This window comes from Lichenostomus cassidix, chromosome 3 (assembly GCF_008360975.1).
Source record: "Lichenostomus cassidix isolate B80296 chromosome 3, HeHo_3.0, whole genome shotgun sequence".
NCBI classification, from domain to species: domain Eukaryota; kingdom Metazoa; phylum Chordata; class Aves; order Passeriformes; family Meliphagidae; genus Lichenostomus; species Lichenostomus cassidix.
In genome coordinates, this window is record NC_139483.1 from 112,714,415 (window position 1) to 112,733,215 (window position 18,801).

Genomic DNA, 18,801 nt, shown 5'->3' on the forward strand with positions numbered 1-18,801 from the left:
CGGCCGCGCCCCGCCCCGGCCCGCCCCGCCGCCCCATCCCCGCACCGGGCGGGGCGCAGCGGCCGCGCTGCCATGAGCGAGCGCCCGGCGGGGCCGCCCCGCCGCGCCCCGGCCGCCCGCGCCCCCCGCCCCGGCCCCGCCCGCTCCGGCCCGGCCCCGGCCCCGGCCCAGGCTCCGGGGATGCCGCGGGGGCGGCGCGGCTGAGCCCCCCAGCCCCGCTGCGCCGCCGGCCCCGCCCGCCGCCGCCATGGCCGGTAAGCCCCGCAGCGGCTGCGAGGCGCTCCGGGTGGTGGCCCGGTGCCGGCCCATGAGCCGGCGGGAGGAGGCGGCGGGATACGAGCGCGTCCTGGAGCTGGACGTGAAGCTGGGCCAGGTGAGCATCCGCAACCCCCGCGCCGCCCCCGGGGAGCTGCCCAAGACCTTCACCTTCGACGCCGTGTACGACGCCAGCTCCAAGCAGGCCGACCTCTACGACGAGACGGTGCGGCCGCTCATCGACTCGGTGCTGCAGGGCTTCAACGGCACCGTCTTCGCCTACGGCCAGACCGGCACCGGCAAGACCTACACCATGCAGGGCGCCTGGGCGGAGCCGGAGAAGCGCGGCATCATCCCCAGCGCCTTCGAGCACATCTTCACCCACATCTCCCGCTCGCAGAACCAGCAGTACCTGGTGAGGGCCTCGTACCTGGAGATCTACCAGGAGGAGATCAGGGACCTTCTCGCCAAGGACCAGAGCAAGAAGCTGGAGCTGAAGGAGAACCCCGAGACCGGGGTGTACATCAAGGACCTGTCGTCCTTTGTGACCAAGAACGTGAAGGAGATCGAGCACGTGATGAACCTGGGCAGCCAGACGCGCTCCGTGGGCAGCACCAACATGAACGAGCACAGCTCGCGCTCCCACGCCATCTTCCTCATCACCATCGAGTGCAGCGAGACGGGGCCGGACGGCGAGGAGCACATCCGCGTGGGCAAGCTCAACCTCGTGGACCTGGCCGGCAGCGAGCGCCAGAACAAAATGGGAGCCCACGGAGAGAGACCCAAGGAAGCCTCCAAGATCAACCTGTCCCTCTCGGCCCTGGGCAACGTCATCTCGGCGCTGGTGGACGGCCGGAGCACGCACATCCCCTACCGGGACTCCAAGCTCACCCGCCTGCTGCAGGACTCCCTCGGGGGCAACGCCAAGACAATCATGGTGGCCACCTTGGGCCCGGCCTCCCACAGCTACGACGAGAGCCTCTCCACGCTCAGGTTCGCCAACAGGGCCAAGAACATCAAGAACAAGCCGCGGGTGAACGAGGACCCCAAGGACACCTTGCTGCGGGAGTTCCAGGAGGAGATTGTGCGGCTGAAAGCCCAGCTGGAGAAACGCGGGATGCTGGGGAAGAAGAGGAGAAGGAGCAGCCGGAGGAAGAAAGCGATGGATGGAGAGGGCGCCGTGGACAATGAAGGGGAGGACGAGAATGAGGAAGGCCTGGAGAAGAACATGGAGAATTACTTGAAGGAGCAGAAGGAGAGGCTGGAAGAGGAGAAAGCTGCCATCCAGGATGACCACAGCCTGGTGAGCGAGGAGAAGCAGAAGCTGCTCCAGGAGAAGGAGAAGATGATAGAGGACCTGCGGAAGGAGCAGGAGGCCACGGAGCTGCTGGCCATCAAGTACAAGGTTTGTGTTGTCACACGTCACAAGCAAGGCCGTGGGAAGAGCTGCTGTGCCCCCAGCCCCTCACGTGGTGTGGGCATGGATCCCAAGCAGGGGAGGTGCCCACTGGGGTGCCCAGGCAGGGTGGCCAGGCAGGGTCCCCAAGGGCAGCTCCAGGGTGCAGTGAGGGGCTGGGCAGGGCTGGGGAGGCCCTCAGGCACGGAGCTGTGTGGGGACCCTGTGTGGGAGCTGCGGGGGCAGGAGGGAAGGGCCAGGGGGGAGTGGGTCACTGGTGGCACGAGTTTGCTGTGCTCAGCTGTTGTCCTCCTTGGCACAACAAAGCAGCTTGCGTGGGAAGGGGGAGTGACAGGAGTGATGCTGCAGATTTGTCCCTGGTGGCCTCAGGAGTGAGCCCGGGGCTGGGCCTGGGGACACAGTGCACCTGACCCCCAGTTCAAGGTGTCCCCAGTTCAAGGTGCCCCCACCTGCCCCCCAGTTCTGTCCAGCCCCTGGCTCCTGCTGGGCTCTGTGGGGACATTCAGGGCTGTGACCCCACGGCAGGGCCTGGCAGCCCTGCAGGGACCCCCATGTCCCTCCCCACCCCAAATCCTTCCTGCCCCCCGAGCCAGATGGGTGGGGTGACACCGCTGGGGGCTCAGGGACGTGGGGCTGAGGGTGAGAAGGTACAGCTGGGGCCCAGGGCTGCACCTCCCTCTGCCCCAGCCCTGCTCCTGTCCCCACTGACCCCTCCCACCTGCCGTGGTGGCCGTGGGGCCACTGTCCCAGCAGTGGGGAGGGAGCCCCAGCACCCTGACCCTCAGTGTCACACGTGTCACAGCTCCTCTGGCACCACACTGGCCTGGATGTGGTGACAGTGCTGGAGCCCAAGCAGGGACCTCACCACGGGGGACATGCCAGGCTGAGCAGGGGTCCAGACCCTCCTCCATGGCCAGGGTGGTGTTGCTGCAGCCCCAGGGACACACAGCCGTGCCCAGGGAGGTGCCACCGTGCCCAGGGATGCAGGGCCACACCTGGATGGCTGCACAGAGCCCGTGGGGTGCCACTGGGACGTGCCACTGGGACGTGCCACCAGGGCAGAGCCGTGGGCTGCTGGCTGGCACAGCGGGTGTCCCGTGATGGGTGTCCCGTGGTGCTGTCCTGGCAGAGCAGCATGCCTGGCACAGGGGTCCCTGCAGGCTGGCACAGGGGTCCCTGCAGGCTGGCACAGGGGTCCCTGCAGCCTTCCCCCCATCACTGGGTGCAGGCTGTGGGGTGCAGGCTGGGCTGGCAGCTCTCCAGCCTCCCTGGCTGGCACAGCAGGGTTGGCTCAGGGCCACTTGTGTCCTGGAACTGCTGAGTAACAAGGCAGGGCCTGAGGAGAGATGACACCATGTCCCTTTTGGTGGCCTTTGGGGCCACTCTGCAGCCAGGGGCCCTCTGGGGACAGCATGGGCACAGCAGAGAGGTGTCACCTGTGCCAGTGACAGAGGGGCACAGCCTGCTGTCACACTCACCCCAGCTGTCACTGCCCGGGGGACATTGCAGGGGACACTGGGTGGCCTCATGGGCAGCTTTGCCACACAGTGGGGTCAGGCAAGGAGCCACAGGCTCCATAGTGACTGTGGCAAAGGCCGCCAGGGGGACAGGGGTGTCACCCATGGGCAGCACACTGCACCCCATCTGGCTGTCACACCCGTGGGTGGGGACTCTGCCTCTGCCACCCAGCTGGGACATGTGGGACATGGAGCTCAGAGAGGTGGGGTCAGCCTGCCCTGGCAGATGTGCACTTGGGCACCTAGATATGGTCCTGAGTGCCCAGATGTGCTCCTTGGTGCCCAGATGTGCTCCTTGGTGCCCAGATATACACTGTGGCGCCCAGATGTGCTCCTTGGTGCCCAGATATACACTGTGGCACCCAGATGTGATCCTGAGTGCCCAGATATGTACTTGGGCACCCAGATGTGCTCCTGGGCATCCATATAGGCACTTGGGCACCTAGATATACTCCTGAGTGGCCAGATGTGATCCTGAGTGCCCAGATATGCACTTGGACACCCAGATGTGCTCCTGGGCATCCATATATGCACTTGGGCACCTAGATATACTCCTGAGTGGCCAGATGTGCTCTTTGGTGCCCAGATATGCACTGTGGCACCCAGATGTGCTCCTTGGTGCCCAGATGTGCTCCTGGGTGCCCAAGTGATTTTTGCCTGCTGTGCCACAGGGCAGCTGAGCACAGTGTGGGTGTTTCCAATGTCTCTGCTGAGGACTGAGGTTGAGGTCAGCGGGAGGGAAAGTGCTGGGAAGTTCTTTGGGTGCCGGAAATGAGTTCCTGGGAGAGGCTTAGGGCTAAAGGAGGTTGGGAGTGTCTTGTTTAGAGGGAATAAACGCCTTGGCAGGGAGAAAACAGCACTGAGAAACCTCTTAATCCGGTCAGGATGGTGTCTCTAGGGAGGAGCTCTGTGGGAAGGGATGGCAGCAGGATCATTGTCCTTGCACCCACCTTGGGGTGGCCTGGTGGCCTCCCTGCCCCTCAGGGCCATGGCCATGGCAGCTGGGGGGTCAGGTCCTGCTAGGAGCAGAGCCCCTGGGTCTGGGGGGCCAGAGGGACCCCAGGGGCAGACACCAGTGGGTGAGGGTGGCCACGTGCTGGTGGCAGAGGGGACATTTCAGAGGTGGTGGCTGAGCTGTCTCTGTGTCTGGGAGATTGATTTTTCAAGCTGTGTGTGGTGTCTGGGTCTGTCCTTCTGACACCTCTGAGCCACAGCCGTGGGGGCACAGGGTGTCCCCCTGCTTGTCTCCTGTCACTGGTGCCCCAAGGACACCCTGACATGGCTGCAGGCCCTGCACTAGTATACACACACACACACGGGCTGTGCACACACACACACACACACACAGACACGGTGTCACCCTCTCCCATGGGTGCACAGACACCCAGTGCTTGCACAAACACCTGTGAGGGGGTGAACGTGTTCAGCCTGGCACGGGATGTGCTCCCTGTGCTTGTGCACATACATCCTGCACGCTGTGTGTGTGTTTGTGCATTTCTGTGTGCACAGCCCGTGTGTGTGTGTGTTTGTATTTTTGTGTATTTGTACATTATTTGTGTATTTGTACATTTCCGTGTGCACAGCCTCTGTGCGTATTGGTGTATTTGTGTGTGTGTGTTTATGTGTGTGTGTATTTGTGTTTGTGTGTGTGTCTTTGTGTGTGTGTGTCTGCGTGTGCACAGTCTGTGTGTGTGTATTGGTGTGTTTATCTGTGTGTGTATTTGTGTCTCTGTGTGTGTTTGTGCCGGGAAGGAGGGGCAGAGCCCAGCCCAGCCCATCCCATCCCATTATCCCATCCCATCCCATTATCCCATCCCAGCCCATTATCCCAGCCCATCCCATTCCAGCTCGCAGCTGCTGCACATCCCTGCAGCCCCAGCTGTGCGGAAGGAAGGAAGCAGGAGCAGCCCAGCCTGGGCTCAGAGCCAGCAGCCCCGTGGAGGGGACACGTCACCCACAGCCCCTGCAGCCCCTGCAGCCCCTGCAGCCCCTGCAGCCCCTGCTGCTGTGCCCACGGTGCTGAGCCAGCCCCAGGCTGCTGGGTGTGCATGGAGTCATGGAATTGTTTAGGTGGGAAAAGCCCTTCAGGGATCACTGAGGCCAACCAACTCCAGCACTGCCCAGGCCACCACTGCCCCATGTCCCCAAGTGCCACATCCACAGGGCATTAAATCCCTCCAGGGATGGGGACTCCAGCCCTGCCCTGGGCAGCTGTGCCAGGGCTGGACAGCCTTTTCCATGAGGGAATTGTTCCCAATATCCAATCTGAGCACAGCTCCCTCACCATCAGTACTGACTGCTGCCACCTCGCTGAGAGCAGGGATGAGGACAGGGACCAGGGATGGGGTCCTGGATGGACAACCCCGTGGGTGGGGGTGAGGAGCACTGCTCTGACCCCCCTGTGACCCCCCTGTGACCCCCTGTCCCCCCAGGCCATGGAGAGCAAGCTGCTCATCGGGGGCAGGACCATCGTGGATCACACCAACGAGCAGCAGAAGATGCTGGAGCTGAGGCGGCAGGAAATCGCAGAGCAGGTAACAAATGGGGCAGGGGTGGTGACAGGGCTGTCCCAGGGCTGTCCCCATCCCAGCTCTGACTGTGTCCCCTGTGCTGCAGAAACGCCGGGAGAGGGAGATGCAGCAGGAGATGCTGCTGCGGGACGAGGAGACCATGGAGCTGCGGGAGACTTACACATCCCTGCAGCAGGAGGTGGAGATCAAAACCAAGAAGCTGAAGAAGGTGAGAGCATGACAGCTGGGGACAGGGACAGGGATGAGGGTATCCCTTCCTGGGGCTCCCCCAGCTCTGGGGCTGAGGTGCTGCTCTCCCTCCCAGCTCTACGCCAAGCTGCAGGCTGTGAAGGCTGAAATCCAGGACCAGCATGATGAGTACATCCGCGTGCGCCAGGACCTGGAGGAGGCACAGAACGAGCAGACCCGGGAGCTGAAGCTCAAGTAGGTGTTTGTGAGGTGCTTGGGGGTCCTCTGGGTTGGGTACCTCTGAAGAACTGGGGGCTACAAGGCAGAACTGGGGTGCACAGGGCAGAGTTGGGGTGCTCAGAGCAGAGCTGAGGTGTTAGAGCTGGGATGGCCTCAGCAGAGTTGGGGTGCACAAAGCAGAGTTGGGGTGCTCAGAGCAAGGCTGGGATGTCAGAGCAGAGCTGGGGGGGCTAGGGGGCTCAAAGCAGAGTTGGGGTGCTCAGAGTGGATGCAGAACTGCAGGGAGTGACCCCCCCAGTGACAGGGACAGCTGAGCCTTCCCCAGCTGTTGGTGGTGGCACAGGGGGTGTCCAGGAATTTCTGAGAAAAAGGAAAAACCAGAAACCATTCCAGCAGAAACCCTGGCAGTGACTGAACCTGCGGGGTGGCAGTGGTGGCAAGTGACCCCTGAGGGTGTCTGGTGATCTGCTCTGGCCCCCAGCACTGTCCTTGGAGGGCCAGCAGCTCTGGGGACTCGGGGTGACCCCAGCTCTGGGGGACTCGAGGTGACCCCAGCTCCCCAGAGCTCCCTGGAGCTCCCCTGGCACCGCCACAGCCGGGCAGCAGCGTTTTCCCTCCGGGAGCCTCCCACCGATGCAGCTGCTGCTCCACCGCCCCCGGGGGTTTGTTCTCACTTCAAACACTCCTCTCTTTCAGTGTCTTTAACCCCTCAGACATTTACAAGCACTACATTTCACTACAAACAGAATTCCATCCCCAGTTTTGCCCTTTTTTCCCTCCATCACAGTTCTGACTGTTCAGAAGTCACAGCTCAGTGAAGCAACTCGTTGCCTCAAAACAATTTTTGACAGCTGCTTGACTCACCCCAAAAAACATGGGAAAAAATTCCCTCTGGGGTCCACTTGGCATCGTTGAGCTTTCCTGATTTTTGGGTCAGGGAGCAGAGAGAGCAGACGTGGGAGGAGAGGAAGGAAGGGATCCTGATCCTGCCTGGAGCCCCAGAGCTCCCAGGGGTCCTGGCTCCTCTCTGGCTGCATCTATTGCTTCAACCTCTCCACTTCCATCACGTTTCCATCCTCTGGATTTCTTCTCCCTGCAATGTCTCCTTCTCTTCCTGCCTTTCCTCTCCCTTTCCGCCCTGTTTTCTGTCTCCTGTCACATTAACCCCTTCCTCTCTGCTCCTTCCCCACCTCTCCTGCTCTCTCAGGTATTTGATCATCGAGAACTTCATCCCACCCGAGGAGAAGAACAAGATCATGAATCGCCTGTACTTCGATGGTGATGAGGACCAGTGGAAATTCCAGCCGCTGGTTCCCACTGGAGGGTAATGTCCCTGTCCCTGTCCCCAGGGTAATGTCCCTGTCCCCAGGGTACAACCCCTGTCCCTGTCCCCTGCTCCCTGACAACCCGCAGGCACCAATGGCCCCAGGGCTGGGGGGTTTAGGGACTCCTGCAGGTGGCCACAGGTGGGAATTCCCTCCAAGCCCAACCCCATGGGAAGGACCACCCTTCCCTCGCTGCTCCAGCTCTCTCAGTCCTGCTCAGACCTGGCTGTGTCACTTCATCATCCCCTTCCCTCCCTGTGCTCCAGGAACAGCTCCCAGATGAAGAGGCGCCCGACCTCCGCCGTGGGCTACAAGAGACCCATCAGCCAATACGCCAGGGTGGCCATGGCCAGGAGATCCCATCCGCGCTTCCGGGTGCGGGAGGGACACTGCTGGGTGCTGGGTGGGAGTGTTGGATAAATGGGAGGGAGGGAGGGAGGGAGGGAGGGAGGGAGGGAGGGATGATGGATGGAGGGAGGGATGGGTAGATGGACAGGAATGGATGGATGGACAGATGGATGGATAACACTAGGAGAGAAGATGGAGGAAACAAGCTCCCGAGGATCTGGGATGTGCCAATTCAAGCTCCCAGCTTTATCCTCCCAGTCCTGGAGCTGCTGGCTCCCTGGCTCTGGCAGCTCCTGCCATGGGAAAGGACAGGGCTGCCCAGCCCTGGGAAAGGCCAGGAGAGGCGGAGCAGAGCCTTGAGCCCACAGCCCCGTGTGGAGCTCTCCCTGTGCCAGCAGCTCCCCCAGCAGCACGGATTGCCAGAGCTGTGCCTTCCCAGCGGTGACTCCGGTGTTGGCTGTCCCTGTCCCCTGTCCAGGCTGAGAACATCATGTTCCTGGAGCTGGACCTGTCCCCCCCGGCCATCTTCGAGTTCGAGCGCAGCAGGGACGCAGCTGAGCAGGACCCGCGGGCGCTGCACCTCGAGAGGCTGATGCACCTGGACAGCCTGCTGGAGCGGCCAGCAGCCTCCCGCGTGCGCAAGTCCCGCTCCTGGTGAGTGACAGCGGGCTGGGGACATTCTGTGGGGCCAACTGGGGGCTTGGGGCAGGAGGAGGAGTCGCAGCAGAGCTGGAAAGGCCTCGTTCCTTTGGGGCTGACCCTGCCTGTGGGTTGCTGGGTGTGGTCAGAGTTTGCAGTGCTGCTGACATTGTGCTGTTGAACAGACGTGGAGCTGCTGAGGCCAGGCTGGGAGAGCTGGGGGTGTCCAGCCTGGAGAAGAGAAGGCTCCAGGGAGAGCTCAGAGCCCCTTCCAGTACCTAAAGGGGCTTCAGGAGAGCTGGAGAGGGACTGGGGACAAGGGATGGAGGCATAGGACAAGGGACAATGGCTTCCCACTGCCAGAGGGCTGGGAGAGATGGGATCTTGGGAAGGAATTGTTCCCTGGGAGGGTGGGCAGGCCCTGGCACAGGGTGCCCAGAGAAGCTGTGGCTGTCCCTGGATCCCTGGCAGTGTCCAAGGCCAGGATGGACATTGGGGTTTGGAGCCACCTGGGACAGTGGAAGTTGTCACTGCCCATGGCAGGGGTGGCACTGGATGAATTGCAAGATCCCTCCAACCCAAACCATTCCCTGATCCCATGATATCCCTATATCCCAGACACAAGGTATCCTCCCACCCAGCAAGGGCTGCCCTTTGGTGCTGCCTGCACATCAGATGACCAGGAATACAGCTGGATTTTGGGGAGGCCAGCAGAACCCAGAGTGTCTCTGTGTCCCCAGGTGCCAGACGCCGCGGTCGCTGCCATCCTCCACCACCCACGTGTCCCTCGCCTCCAGCTCCCCGATGCCAGCCCAGGAGTGACAGCCTTGTCCCGGACTGAGCCCCGAGGGCCGAGGGAAGCCCAGCCCAGCTCGTCCTTGTCCTCAGCTACTGTGTGTGTGTTTGTGAGACACGAACGGCCCTGGGCCAGGGCAGCTGCCCCTCCCTCCTCCCTCCCTCCCTCCACCCCCCCAACCTCGATCTGTCACTTTATTTATTTATCCTATTTATTTATGGAGCGGCTGACCGCAGAGGCAGGATTTGCGCTCGGACCGATGGACATCCAGGCTGGCAGTGGGCACCGTGCTGACCACCCCGGCTTTGCCCAGCTCCCAGCCCTCCCTGCAGCACCCTGGCACAGGGCTGGGCACAGGGACACTGCCCTGCCACTGGGCTGGGCACGAGGACACCATGGGGACACCACTGGGACACTGCTCCATCCAGGCAGGAGGGACACAGGCTCCTCTCTGGGGGCTTTGGTGGAAGCTGAGGCCACCCTGGCCCCTGGTGCTGCTTTGCTTTGCTGGATCCCAGGGAATTTGGAGATTTCTGTGTGGATTTGGAAACTTTGCGGTGGCAGCACCTTGTATGAGTGCCCCAGCAGGACTCCCCAGCCTGCATCAACACTGGTGGCAGCAGGGACACCTCACCGACTTTGGGAATGGCTGTCACTCCAGGAGCACCAGCTCCATCCACAGGGCTTGCAGAGTCACCAAACCAAGTCACCAAAGCCAAGGGATTCAGTGCCACTGGGATCCACCCAGTGCCATGCTCTGGAGACACTCTGGGGACAGCCCTGCCGAGGTTCCCAATGCTCCATCCCTGACTGGGGCTGTGGAAATCCTGACAACAACAAGAGCTGGAAATCTCCATCCCTTTCCACCACCCCTCCAAAGGCACACCCAGCCTGGGAGCAGCACTGCCTGCGGAGCTCTGGGCTGAGAGAGGCTCCATCCTGCAGCTAAAGGCAGCAGAGAAATGTGGGACAAGGCAGTGGTGGTGTCACTGTCCTCTGGGCTGGGCAATGGCACACAGAGGTCACCTGTGTCACCTCCTGGTTGGGACAGACTTGCTGGTGGGTTGTGGAGGATTGGATGTGAAATGGTGATTGGTAAGAGGGGGAAGTCTTGAGGACTCTGGGGATTGAATTCATCTCAGCAGCCTCAGGCTGGGACAGCTGGGTGTCCCTGTGGGATGTGGCTTTTGGATGGAGGGAAGCTGGTGAAGACCTGTCCTGGCAGTGCCAGGCCAGCAGCTGTGGTGTCCCTGGGGTGGTAGAGGTGGGGACATCATGTGTTTGATGAGATCCTGATGGATATGAGGGAGTGACCCCCTGGGTGTCCTGAAGGGAGATGGGTCAGCAGAGGGCCAGCCAGGGAGGGCAAGTCAGAGGGGATTGCAGGTAGGGAATGTCCTCTGGCAACAAAGAGAATTCCTTCACGGAATGGGTGAGCTTGGAAGAGACCCCTGGATCTCATCCAGCCCCCTGGAGTGTGTTAATCAGGGCTGTGTCCAGATGGGTTTGCAATCTCCCCAGGGAAGGATGGAGACTCCAGGACTGTTCTGGGCAGGCTGTTGTGTGCTGTTGGACTGGAACCTCGCTGGTTCCTGCACTAAGGACAGGGTGAGGGAGTGAGGCACAGGCACAGAGTGAGAACATCCAGAGGGAACCAGAGCTGTGTCGAGCTCTGAGCCAGGCAGGTCCCCCAGCAGCTTTGTCCCATCCACATGTGGCTGTGCTGGGACAGCCACTGCCCTTCCCACCTGTCTGTCCCCTGACACATCCCTGTGCTGCCCCAGAGGATCTCCATGTCCCCTCTAACATTGTCCTGCCTCGAGCTCTTGATCATTGCCCTCTGCCCCCTCCTTCCCCTTCCCATCTGTTCCCCCTAACACCCTCTGCCCCTCCAAAACATTTGTCCCTTCTCCCCCTGCCCAGCCCCTGGCTCGGAGGCACCTTGGGAAGCTGTAGGTTGCTCCCTCCCTCTGGAAGCAGCCAGGCCTGGGCTGTGCTGAGCCTGCAGAGGAGGAGCAGAGGGAAGGTGTTTGAGGGTGACAGATGTGTCCCTTGCAGGGTGGGGGGTGAGGTGTGTCCCCAGAAACCCCCAGCAGCCAGGGCTGTCCAAGGGCATCCCCCAGAGCGAGCTGGCCCTGGAAACCATCCCACCCATGGCCAGCCAAGGCCAGGTTGGACAGGGCTTAGAGCAGCCTGGGACAGAGGAAAGTGTCCCTGCCTGTGGCAGGGGGTGGAACTGGATGAGCTTGAAAGTCCCTTCCAGCCAAAACCATTCCCTGATTCTGTGAAACACAGTGGTTGGGAAAGCTGGTTCTTCATTTAATTTCCAGGTAAGCATCTGGGAGTTTGGGTCAGGAAGCACAACCTCAGAGTGGGAAGAAGCTTGGGGAGCCTGCAGGAATAGATTTTCTTCCCTTCCTTGTTTTCTAACGGTCTCAGTTCCCCTTCAGTGGATCAGCAGCTCACAGAGCCCCAAAGTGATGAACCAGTGACCTTCTCTTGCCTCTGTTCTCACCCAGGGTGTGGGAAACAACTCAGGAGCTGAGGGAGTCCTCATCCCTGGGGTTGCCCTGGGCCATGGAGTATCCAGGGAAGGCAGGCTGTGCCCAGCAAGGCAGGCTGTGCCCCAGGCCACTGTCCCACCGTTGGTTCCCTCTCTGCCACAGCCCAGGCTCAGCTCCAGCAGGACTGTGGTCACAGGGACCCTCTGGAAACACTTCCAGCCAAGCACAGGAGGGCTGTGGGAGCCCCCAGGGCAGGGGGTGGGATGAGGCACTTCCAGCATCCAAACTTCCAGCCTTGTTTTGGGGCTCTGGGAGCACTCGGGGTGTCCCTGCTGCCCGCTGTGTGTCTGTGGTGTCCGTGTGTCCCACCGGGGCTGTTCCTCGGGGACAGGGGCTGGGCTGGGCTGGGCTGGGCTGGGGCTCCCTTTTGTTGTTGTTGAACTGTTCTTTTGGGGTTCAGGTTTGGCCGTTTTTCCGCGGGGAGGGGGGTGCGGGTCTGTTCCGGGTTCATGGACAAGGTGAGGGCCTCGATTAGGACCAAATTTTCGTGCCTGTTGCTCTGGTGATTTATTTAGAAATCAAAAGTTTACTGTCTGGTGGCCCATCCTTGTCACTCTATACATAGGAATATACAGGACATATTATAAATATATATATATTATACATAGTGTCTGGAGAGAGGCCGTTCCTGTTGGGATGGACACTCCTCACTGTGCTGTAATGTAGCTTCGAGCCCGTGCTGGGAGCGCCCAGGGAGCGCCAGCGCCCTCCAGGATGGCGAGGACACAATAAAGGAATGAGCATCAATCACTGCCGGCGCCTCCGCAGCCTCCTTAGCCCCGCCCGGGGAGGAGCGTTTGGGATGAGGGCGCAGCTCGGTGCCCTCCGGGGTTTCTCTGTGTTTGTGTTCCTGGGAGAATGGGGAGTTTGTACAAACTCGGCCAATTCCAGCTCGGGGACAAGGACACGGTCTGGGGTGTCCCATGGCCACAGCTGAGCTGGGAGCAGCACGGGGCATGGAAAAGGGGGAGCTGCCCAGGAGCCCCCAGCTGCAGTGTGGGGAGGGCAGTTCTTGCACAGGGAGGAGGGAAGAGCCTGGAGGTAACAGCAGAAATAAGATTAAACAGATTCACAGCCCACGGGGAGAGCAAGGAAGCACTGGGAACATCTGGATGAGTCCAAGCTGCTGCAGGAACAGCTTGTGTGGCCTCACTGCCTCAGGAGCAGCAGTTTGGAGTGGGGAAGGGCCTGGGCATCCCCAAAATTGGAAATGGGGAAATTCTCATGGCTTAGGCATTAAAGCAGCTCTAAGAAAACAGTGCTAAGGCATGGAATGGGTTGGGTTGGGAGGGAACTTAAAGCCTACCCAGTGCCACCCCTGCCATGGCAGGGACACCTTGCACTGTCCCAGGCTGCTCCAAGCCCTGACCAGCTTCGCCTTGGGCATTGCCAGGGATCCAGGGGCACCACCCAGCTTCTCTGGGCACCCTGTGCCAGGGGCTGCCCACCCTCACAGGGAACAATTCCTGCCCAATATCCCATCCATCCCTGCCCTCTGGCAGTTTAATTCCCAGCTCTGAGAGGGATTTAACAGCCATGGGGATGTGGCACTTGGGGACATTGGTGGCCTTGGCAGTGTTGGGGGAATGGTTGGACTCTTTGGTCTCCCAAAGCTTTTCCAACCCAAAGGACTCTGTGATTCCAGGCAAGCAGAGATTTGGTTTTTTCAATCTTCGTGAAAAGGTCACTTGTGATCAGGTGAGTCACAATAAATGCCACTGAAAAGGGACTGAGGCTGAAATAAGGAAAGGAAAGATTAAAGGTCTCTCATAGGCATTGGATGTCCCCAAATCAGCCAGGTCAGATTTAACTCACACAGAGGGGATTTGAGCTGCCAGTGAGGGGTTTGAGATCTCAGAGAGAAGAGGCTGAGTGTCCAAACAGGAACAGGAAAGATACAAGGAATATCTTTAAAATGTGGAAAGGGTAACTCAGGGGTTCTCTGCTCAATTTAACTTCAGCTCCTGAAAGGACTGAATGGATCAGCAAAATCCATCTGTCCATCCTGGCAGGGGAACCTGTGAAGGTAACAACCACCATGGGCTGGTTCAAAACAAATCCCACCAATCCCACCAGAGCAGCTTCATGCTCTGCTGGAATACAAAACCCTATAGGTGTGGAGGAGCACCATTTGGGATAGAATGAGAGATTTTGGTGAAACTCTGACACCCTGAGGTGAGAGCCAAGTGGAGTTAACAATGGGAGTTCTCCAAGAGAAACAGAGCATAGGGAGGTAGAGCCAAATGGGATTTGTTCTCCTTCAGCCCAGTTGCTCCCATGGATCAGCCCTGCTGGGTACCTGCTTTCCAACCAGCAATGGGACCAAAATCAACAGGAATGATGTGAAAAGGTGAGAGAAACAGGGTGATTTCCACCTGGGAACACTGCAGAGCAGTCGCCATGGTCTGTCAGTGCTGGAAAGAGAAAGGGATTATCCCATTGCTGCTACCAAGAGGAGAGAGGAGATGAACTCCTGGTCTGAAAATATTTAGAGGAGGAAATATTTAGAGGAGAATTCAGGACACCCACAGTGATGCCCCAGGGCTGGTGGAGTTCACCCCTGTAGGACTCAGGGCTGTTCCAGGGGAGGTTTTTAAGGGCTGATGGGACTGATGGCACCATTAATGGCACCAGAGGGCACAGAGTGATGGGAAAACTCCTGACCATTCCTCCCAGTCCTGCTTTCCAGGAGTCTGTGATTTGAAATTACTGTGAGCACAAGGTCCCTGAGGGACAGTGACAGATCAGAGGCATGGCCATGTCAGGAGCTTTGTGCAGCCAAGGGACTCCTGAAATCAGGCATGGAAAGCAGAGAAAGGATTTTTCCACACCAACTTCAGGTGCCAAAACCATCCTGCAACACAGGATTTGGCAAACCTCACAGTACATCCTGAAGGAATAGAGGGTGAGTTCAGGAAAGTGAAAATGCTCCAGGCACCAGCAATCCTCTTTCCTTGCAAATTCTGCACTATCTGGTCACCAGCAGGGCCATTGGGCTCTGCCAGCCCAGCAGAGCTGAACTGACAGTTCAGAAAATATTATAATTTTTTTTATAATTTCAATCTACATTGAAATGTAGAAAAATTGGGATAAATTCACTCTAGCAAATTTGGTTTCTTTCTTAGTACAATTCAGAGTACTTTTTCTGTCATAAATCTGAAATTTATACCTTACACCTTACACCTACGCCTGGAAGTGTCCAAGGGCAGCTTGGACAAGGTGGATCTCAGGAAAAGGTTCTTCCCCTAGAAGAACAGCTGGAACAGCTGGAACAGCTCCCCAGGGAATCAGCACATCCTCAAAGCTGCCAGAGCTCTGGGATGCAGAGATTGTTGGGGTGTCTGCAGGGCCAGGAGTTGCACTGGATGATCCCAGTGAGTCCCTTCCAGCTCAGGATATTCCATGATTCCTGTCGCTACAGCAGTGCTAAAGCTTATTATCATCTTTGCAAAGTGCTTTGGGATTTATTGGTTATAAAGAATTCCCCAAGGACTGAATGTTTTCAATCTGATTAGATTTCAAAGCAGGAAGGGAACCACAGCCACCAGGAATGTTCTGTGTGCACTTCTCAAGAGAGAGGCTGTGTGGGAAGCCTTTGGTGCAGAGAGGGTTTGGGGGTTATTTTGGGATTTTTGCTGTTCCCTGACGCTCTGATGACACCCTGTGGGCTTCCCCTGTACTACTGTGGCTGCACAAAGATCCAAGAACTCCACGCTGTCTTACCCCAACAGCTCTTCTGTCCCCACATTTTTCTCAGTGACTTTTCCTTCAGACTGTACCTCAGTCTTTAATGGCTTTCAGCAAGGAATTCTTGTCACTGATGTGGCTTCCTCTGGATCCTGGCAGTGTCCAAGGCCAGGGCTTGGAGCAGCCTGGGACAGTGGAAGCTGTCCCTGTCCATGGCAGGGGCTGGAATGGATGGGCTTTAAGATTTCTTCCCACCCAAACCATCCCAGAAGTCTATGATTCTGTCACAGAACAGTCAATGCTCTGCCAAGCTGAGATTCAGACTAAACCTTGGCTGAAAAGTGAGGTTGAGTTTTATTGGGAATATTTTCCCAAATGCCAGCAGCAGCAGCAGAGGCAATCCTAGAGATCTGAACATCCCCTGCAGCTAGGCAGAGGTTCAGTGAAAGGTGAGACATTGCAGAGGCACAGCCTGACAGCTCCTCTGGGAAATGAGGCTCACACACTGCCTGGGAACTCTGTGTGGAATGAGGGGAAACCTTTGAAGGAATAGCAAACTGGTAAGCATGGGAAAAAGAGAGAAATGTCCCTCCCAGTACTGCCAGGGGCTGCTGAAGGTCTCTGAGTGCTCCAGATGCAGCAGTGCTTTGAAGTGCTGGGTGGAATAAATTGAGTGGAGGCCTCCGGGGTGGATATTTGTCAAGGAATCTATAGAGTCACAGAACCATGGAATGGTTTGGGTGGGAAGGGAACTTAAAGCTCATCCAGTGCCACCCCTGCCAGGGTAGGGACACCTTCCACTGTCCCAGGCTGCTTCAAGCCCTGTCCAACCTGGCCTTGGACACTGCCAGGGGCAGCCACAGCTTCTCTGGGCACCCTGTGCCAGGGCCTCAAACCCTCACAGGGAAGAATTTCCTCCCAACATCTAAATTATTTACTATCTAATTCCAGCCCCTCCTGTTAGGCGTCCACTGGAATGTTTTCTGCTCGGATAAGCACATGGCACCCTGCTGGGAGCTGTCGGGAGAGAGAGCTGAGCTGGGAGTGATGGAGTGAGCTGATTTGAGCTGAGCTGGGAGTGATGGAGTGAGCTGATTTGAGCTGAGCTAAGCTGGTCCCGAAAATCCAGCTGCAGGGAATGACCCATTCCACGGCACATCCCAGCCTCCACCTGCAGAAATCCCCACCTGGGGCTCAGTGCATCACTTCCCAGGGAAAGGGAAGTGGAGTCTGCATCCTTTAGTGGCCATGGAGCAGGGTGATCTCATTGTTATCATGTCTGACATCTCCGGGCAGGAGGGAAAAGCCAGACCTAACCCCAGAGCTCCAGCAGCTGATGCACTTCCCGAAGAGGTGAGATCAGCAGCCTGGAGCTTTGGGAATGTCTCACACCTCGGTGCTCGACCCACCCCAGTCAGTGCAGGGTGTGGGAGCTCACTGGAGCCAGCCCATGCCACAGCCTGTTCCAGCTCCCCGTGCTGGGATCACGCTTGGGTGCAGTTCTCATTCCTTCCCTGGGTTTCAGAGCCCCTGTGCTCCTTCCCTGACCCTTCTCCCACCCCCCTGTGCTCCTTCCCTGACCCTTCTCCCACCCCCCATGCTCCCTTCCTGAGCCTTTTCCCATCATTGGGGTGTTTGATTGCTTCCATCCCTCAGTGCACTGAGTCATGAATTCAAACACTGAACATCGTCCACAGCAGCAAAATGCCAGGGTGAATCCAGAATAACAGCTGGAAAGATGTATTTGAGGGAAGAAATGGGGATTTCTGTGTATTGTCCCAGAGCACAGCAGGTTCACACTGAGGGTGAGTCTTGTCACAGCTGAGCTCATGGCAGGGAGGGCTCTGTGTTCATCTGTTGCCTTTCCCAATGGGAATCATCAATCCCTGATTCTTAATTAGGTCACAGTCAATTCCATGACTTTTGTGAAGATCCTTGACACTGGGAGTAGACAAAACCATGGGATGTTGTACCACCCCACACAGAAGGGAAGATAAATCCCTTTGGAGGGAGCAGATGTCCTCAGCTTGTCATTGGCAAAACTCAAGGTATTTCCCTTTTTTCATTCATTGTCATTAGTTGTTGCTTCACATTGTTTAATTTATCATTAATGACTTATGTGTGGCTTACCCACACAGCACTGAGCTGTCAGAGGTACCTCCTTTCCAGTGTTCTCCAGCTGTGTCCCAGAATTGTGGTCTTCTGTGTATTTTCTTTGCTTCCTCCCTGTGCATTTCACTCTTCCTGTGCCCCAGCTTGTGGCACCACTCAGCCCTTGGATTTCCAAACAAAGCAGCTCAGCCTCCCTAAGGCCAGAATCAGTCAGAGAAACCTGGAATCACAGAGCTGATCAGATATTCAATATCTGATTCATTCTATATTAAACATCAGCTTTAATAACACAACTGTCAGGGAGCACGAGGAGATTCTGAGCTGAATGTGGAACAGGCTGTGCTTGGAGCACCCTGGGATAGTGGAAGGGAGTGGGACTGGATAATCTTTAAGGTCCTTTCCCACCCAAACCAGTCTGTGATTCCATGATTTTTTAAAAAATCCCTCAACCCTCTCTAAATTAATCCTTTTTGGAGCTTTCAGTGTAGCAGAAAGTGTAATGGCTGAAGTAGAAATCGCAGCTAATTTGGGATATTTTGGAGCCGTGGCTTGGGCACCAATGGCTCACTGGGGTCACACTCATTTTTCACACTCCTCTATCTGAATTTATCTCCTGAAGCTGCAGGAGAGGAAGTGAAGCCCAGTTCATTGTGAGGGGATCAGCTCATCCCTGAGGGAAAAGGAAGGAGCTGTAATATAATAATTATTATATTACAGCTGTCCCAGCACTATCCCACTTTGGGGAAACTGGGGGAATCTGGAAAGGGCAGGGGGACAGTGGTGGTGCTGATTTGAGCTCTCTGAACACACACAGGGTTTGGTTTAGAAATGAGACATTGTTTGTTCCACACAGAATGCACCTTGGAGGTTTCCACAAACCCACACCAAGGAGTGAAAATGGCAACATTTACACGGTAATGTTTTCATAAATCCACCTATGTAATGCAGGGCTGCCACCCACCTAATGCATATTCATTGAGCAATCTCGTGCAATACTCATTTCTGTGCCTGCTTGGCTTCTTTTGGGAGCTCTGGTGTCCTCTGGGGAGGTGAGGTGCCCTGGTTCCATTTTAAACAAAGCTCACCACGGGATTTCTTGCCAAGCAAGATGTGTCTGCTGCTCTGGGCCACAGCTGGTGAACAATAGTTACATCCATACTTCTGTTTATGACACACCAGGAGCCGACACTCAACAGGAAGAC

At 57.6% G+C, this 18,801-nt stretch overlaps 1 protein-coding gene across 1 annotated transcript; it reads left to right on the forward strand.

Moving 5' to 3' along the window:
* Positions 1-98: 98 nt before the first annotated feature.
* On the forward strand, positions 99-12,550 carry KIF3C (kinesin family member 3C). Its single transcript, XM_085057269.1, has 8 exons — positions 99-1,660; positions 5,622-5,723; positions 5,806-5,928; positions 6,025-6,143; positions 7,336-7,452; positions 7,720-7,828; positions 8,280-8,455; positions 9,181-12,550. Exons 1-8 carry the CDS (start codon positions 248-250, stop codon positions 9,260-9,262), a joined length of 2,241 nt encoding a protein of 746 aa, XP_084913395.1. The 5' UTR covers positions 99-247; the 3' UTR covers positions 9,263-12,550.
* Positions 12,551-18,801: the final 6,251 nt, after the last annotated feature.

What these genes read in the sequence shown, in the direction of transcription:
- KIF3C (XM_085057269.1), top strand. Translation starts at nt 248, where the DNA reads ATGGCCGGTAAGCCCCGCAGCGGCTGCGAGGCGCTCCGGGTGGTGGCC. An exon ending in ACCCGGGAGCTGAAGCTCAA is followed by an intron (nt 6,144 to 7,335) that starts GTAGGTGTTTGT and finishes CTGCTCTCTCAG; the next exon opens with GTATTTGATCATCGAGAACT. An exon ending in GATCCCATCCGCGCTTCCGG is followed by an intron (nt 7,829 to 8,279) that starts GTGCGGGAGGGA and finishes TCCCCTGTCCAG; the next exon opens with GCTGAGAACATCATGTTCCT.